Consider the following 4,106-nt stretch of genomic DNA (forward strand, 5'->3'; position numbering starts at 1 on the left):
CCTTATAAATGACGTACAACAAGTATCATGTAATATTAAAACTCAAATGTACTTTACAGGATCTCAAATAATTATTCATAACCTCTACATGAAGTTACAATAATTACGACTGATATCTTATACCTATCTGATACTCTGGCCCACCTGAGACAAAGCTGCCAAGGATTATCCCCATGACTGCAAGCACATTTCTTTATCTTTTTGTTAAATAACTATTATATATATGTGTGAAAATTAAAAAATATAATTAATAAGTACTTAATATATATAATAATATTCCATCAATAACCTAATAAATATATAAATCATAAAAAGTTAATATTTTATTATTAAAAAGATTTAGACCGGTGAATAGTGTCGGTCCAGATTTAAACCGTCACATCTAAATTGAAATAAGGCAATAGACTAATTATTAGATAAATTTGAATCGAAATTTAGACCAATTTAGGTTAATAAAACACTGTTGGAGATGGTCTAATAAATTCAATGTAGGCTTATTAGGTTCCATTAAAAATTTGATCAAGCACTGGTCTTTTCTCAAAATGAAAAAAAGGAGAAGCTGAAGTTCAGCTTATAGCTTGGGAGTTGGGATTATATCAATGAATCTATGAGCAACATTTTATGTTCTTGACGTTTAAATTTATAAATGTAATTCGCATTGATTGTTGAAAATCTCATCGATAAATAAAATTTAGATTTTGTTAATTGGATTTAACAATTTACAAATTTCCCACACAACTCCTCCTTGGTCTCACAATCAGGCAAGTCCCAAAATACGATACATATTTAACTCGTAAAAATACAAATTAGGAATGGAGGTTTTAATTTTCGGTCCAGTAAAAATTTATTAGAAAGAATCAGGTCATTTTTGAGTTGACATGAAATAACCGAATTCGACTTATTTATTTAAATAATCAATATATATATACATATATTTATATCTGGTTATATTTGTATAAAATATTTATAATATTGTATTTTGTTATGTTTCTATTTCCTGCGCAGATTCGGCATAATATTTTATTTTGTAATGTTGTAAATTAAAACTTATTTATTATATTTAATTTTGAATCGTTTCCGGTTAAACGGATTAGTTTGGGATAATTGGACCATGTTTGTTTTGTATCATAATTTTTGAACTTATTTTCAATTGATCGAGTTTGAGTTGGACTAAAAGAAATTAGGTACATTGAACCCGAACCGAATCCCAATTAGAGGCGAGAATTGCAGGCAGCCTAGAGTTGTAAAGTTTAGTATCTCTCAAAAGTAGTCAGCATCAACGATAAAAAAGTTGACTAAACCAACAAAAACATCAGCATCTCTCTCTCCCCCCCAACAACACACCCCACTCTTCTTTCTTGCTACCAGCCGAACAACCATTATTTCCTCCACTCCCAGGTACACGCGTCTATTTCGTTTTCTACATTTTTAATTCAACTACTTATTCATACTTCATTTTTTGTTACTCCATTTTACCTCTATTTCGTTACTTAATTATCTTTATTTAATTTAGTCTTTTTCCTAATCTTCCTTTTAGGTTTTCTAGCCTAATTTTATTACTTTCATTCTTTGGCTTCTATTAAATTCTTTAGTTTTTTTGCTAATTAATTATACACGCACTCATCACGAGTCCAACTCTTAGGCTCTTATTTTGAGTTTTTGCTAATTACAGGAATTTCAGGACTGATATTGAAAGTAAATTTTACATAGTAATAGAGAATTGGGCCTTGTTATAGTATTTTAAATTCGAGGGTTTGAAGTTTACGGAATGGCTACGCGTGTATCGCCCTGCGATACTCGAAACCCTTTGGGGATTTTCACTTTTCTCAATGCTGGAGTTTTAGTCGATAAATCGAGTAGGGTTAGCTACAAGAAAATGTGTGATGTGAAAGTTGGGGTTAAATGTTCAGCAAATTCTCCGGGTGTGAATAGATATCAAAGTAAAGACTCGTTTCTTAATTTACATCCGGAAATTTCTATGCTAAGGGGTGAGGGTAGCAAGACATTGACTAATCCTAGACAGGATAGTCCGAGTTCAAGTGATACTGAGAGTTCAAGAGATTCGTTGAGCTCGAATGGTTATAATGTAGCTAGGATCAAAGTTGTAGGTGTCGGAGGAGGAGGGTCGAATGCAGTTAATCGTATGATTGAGAGTGCGATGAAGGGTGTAGAGTTTTGGATAGTTAATACTGATATTCAGGCAATGAGGACTTCTCCTGTATATGTGGAGCAACGTTTGCAGATTGGACAAGATCTCACCCGCGGCCTTGGTGCTGGTGGGAACCCGGATATTGGCATGAATGCAGCAAAAGAAAGCAGGGAAGCCATTGAAGATGCAATTGATGGTGCAGACATGGTCTTTGTTACTGTAAGTTCGTGCTTTCTTAATTAGATCATATTATATGCCTACATTGTCCATTAATTTTGGTGGTTGCAATTATATTAGAGTCAAGCGAGTCTCCAAATGTACTTGGCAGCTTTGTCTCAGGTGGGCATATTTTGGTGGTGCATATTTCTATTGTTTATCCTAGGCTGCCACTAGTGGGTTCTGATAAGTTCTAGGAACTATGGTCCAAGTATCCTCTGCTTACCAACTTCTTCCCAACCTGAGGGAGAACGATTCTTTCTTCTGTACAACGCTTTGTAGCCGTTCCAATGCCCGCATGATAACTCGTTATTGTCGATAATTCGATTAACGTCAATTGGTTACTTCATCTTCCTTAAAAAATCTAAAATATGGAATATTAGCGCATCTTCTAGTATTTGGAATGCTCCTTCAACTTATTCGTTTCCCCCTCCATCACTCTTACTAGTGCTAGAGTTTCATTTCTTAACATTTTTAGGCATCTTTAAGTCTTCCTGTTAAGTAATAAAGGGCTCTCTTCATGCGATCCTTCTCATCAGTTATTCTGAGACTTATCATCCTCAATATATCTTTTCCTACATAAAATGTCAGTCACTACATTGGCCTTTCCTTGATGATAATAGATTTCTCAATCATAGCCTTTGATCAATTGGACTATAGCCTATATCTCGTGTTCAGTGTAAGAAAAAAAATCCAAAATTTCCTCATATGTAAACTCCTTGTCCCTTTCAGTGCGAACCTTATCGCAAATATTCTAGATCAATATTAGGATGCCTTATGTCACGGTCCTTAAGCTGCGTAGATGTATCATTATATTTCATATAAAATCCTGTTTTTATCGCCGAGTATTTCTAACAAGAGGTTATTACTAATCTTACCTTCACTTTTTGAAAATCTTATTCCTCGAATTCATACATGATTGGTCTTTCCCGAATTCATTAGTTCTTATCCCGATAGTGTTTCACAGAAGCGTACTTACGGAATTACAAAGAGATTCTTAACAGATACAACTTTTTCTATATCTTTAAAAATAATGCTTACTTAGTTAGTTGTTCTACTTGCTACACTTGATTTATATATCACCAACTTACATAAAAGTAAGACAAGACAATAAGACAAACTTCATGCTGCTACATTACTCTATCCAACATCTTTAAATATCTTCATAATTGCATGGAAATGGTAATGCTTCTTTGTTCTCTCAATCCTGCAATTAGGCTGCCACATTCCATTTTCAAACACCCGATGCATGTGACTGTGTTGTCACTCTCAACTACTATATTGAATATCATCATCCGTCGGGACTATGTTGGTCATCCGTCGGGAGCCTTGTTGATTATCTGTCGGGAGTCTTTTTAGATCATCCGTCGGGAGTCTTTTTGTCACTTGATTCTATTTCACTTATGCAGAATTACAAGACATCTTATATTTACAATTAGCCAACCTATTCTGCATATCAAACTAGTAGTCAACATGACTTAAAGAATCGTATAGAATCTACTCAACTAAAACATTGTTGTTTGTAGAAATATGCTACAAGACTTATTATTACATAAGCTACACTCTCGATGGATGTCAAATTATCATCCGTCGGGACTGTAAAGATCATCCGTCGGGACTATATTAGATCATCCGTCGAGAGCTAAAATAACACTAAGTTAAAATCTACTAAGGTGTTTTGTTCAATATATCATCAAGTTCACAACATATTCCTAACATATTCCCATCCTCATTTAATTAG

The 4,106-nt window shown here is 33.9% G+C and overlaps 1 protein-coding gene across 1 annotated transcript; it reads left to right on the forward strand.

The window, feature by feature from the left end:
* Positions 1 to 1,537: 1,537 nt before the first annotated feature.
* LOC141719469 (cell division protein FtsZ homolog 2-1, chloroplastic-like) lies at positions 1,538 to 2,392 on the forward strand. Its single transcript, XM_074521851.1, has one exon. It carries the CDS (start codon positions 1,769 to 1,771, stop codon positions 2,390 to 2,392), a length of 624 nt encoding a protein of 207 aa, XP_074377952.1. The 5' UTR covers positions 1,538 to 1,768.
* Positions 2,393 to 4,106: the final 1,714 nt, after the last annotated feature.

The sequence above is a fragment of the Apium graveolens genome, chromosome 4 (genome assembly GCF_009905375.1).
Source record: "Apium graveolens cultivar Ventura chromosome 4, ASM990537v1, whole genome shotgun sequence".
NCBI lineage: Eukaryota > Viridiplantae > Streptophyta > Magnoliopsida > Apiales > Apiaceae > Apium > Apium graveolens.

Excerpts from the sequence above, each read along its gene's own strand:
- LOC141719469 (XM_074521851.1), top strand. The coding sequence starts at position 1,769 with ATGGCTACGCGTGTATCGCCCTGCGATACTCGAAACCCTTTGGGGATT.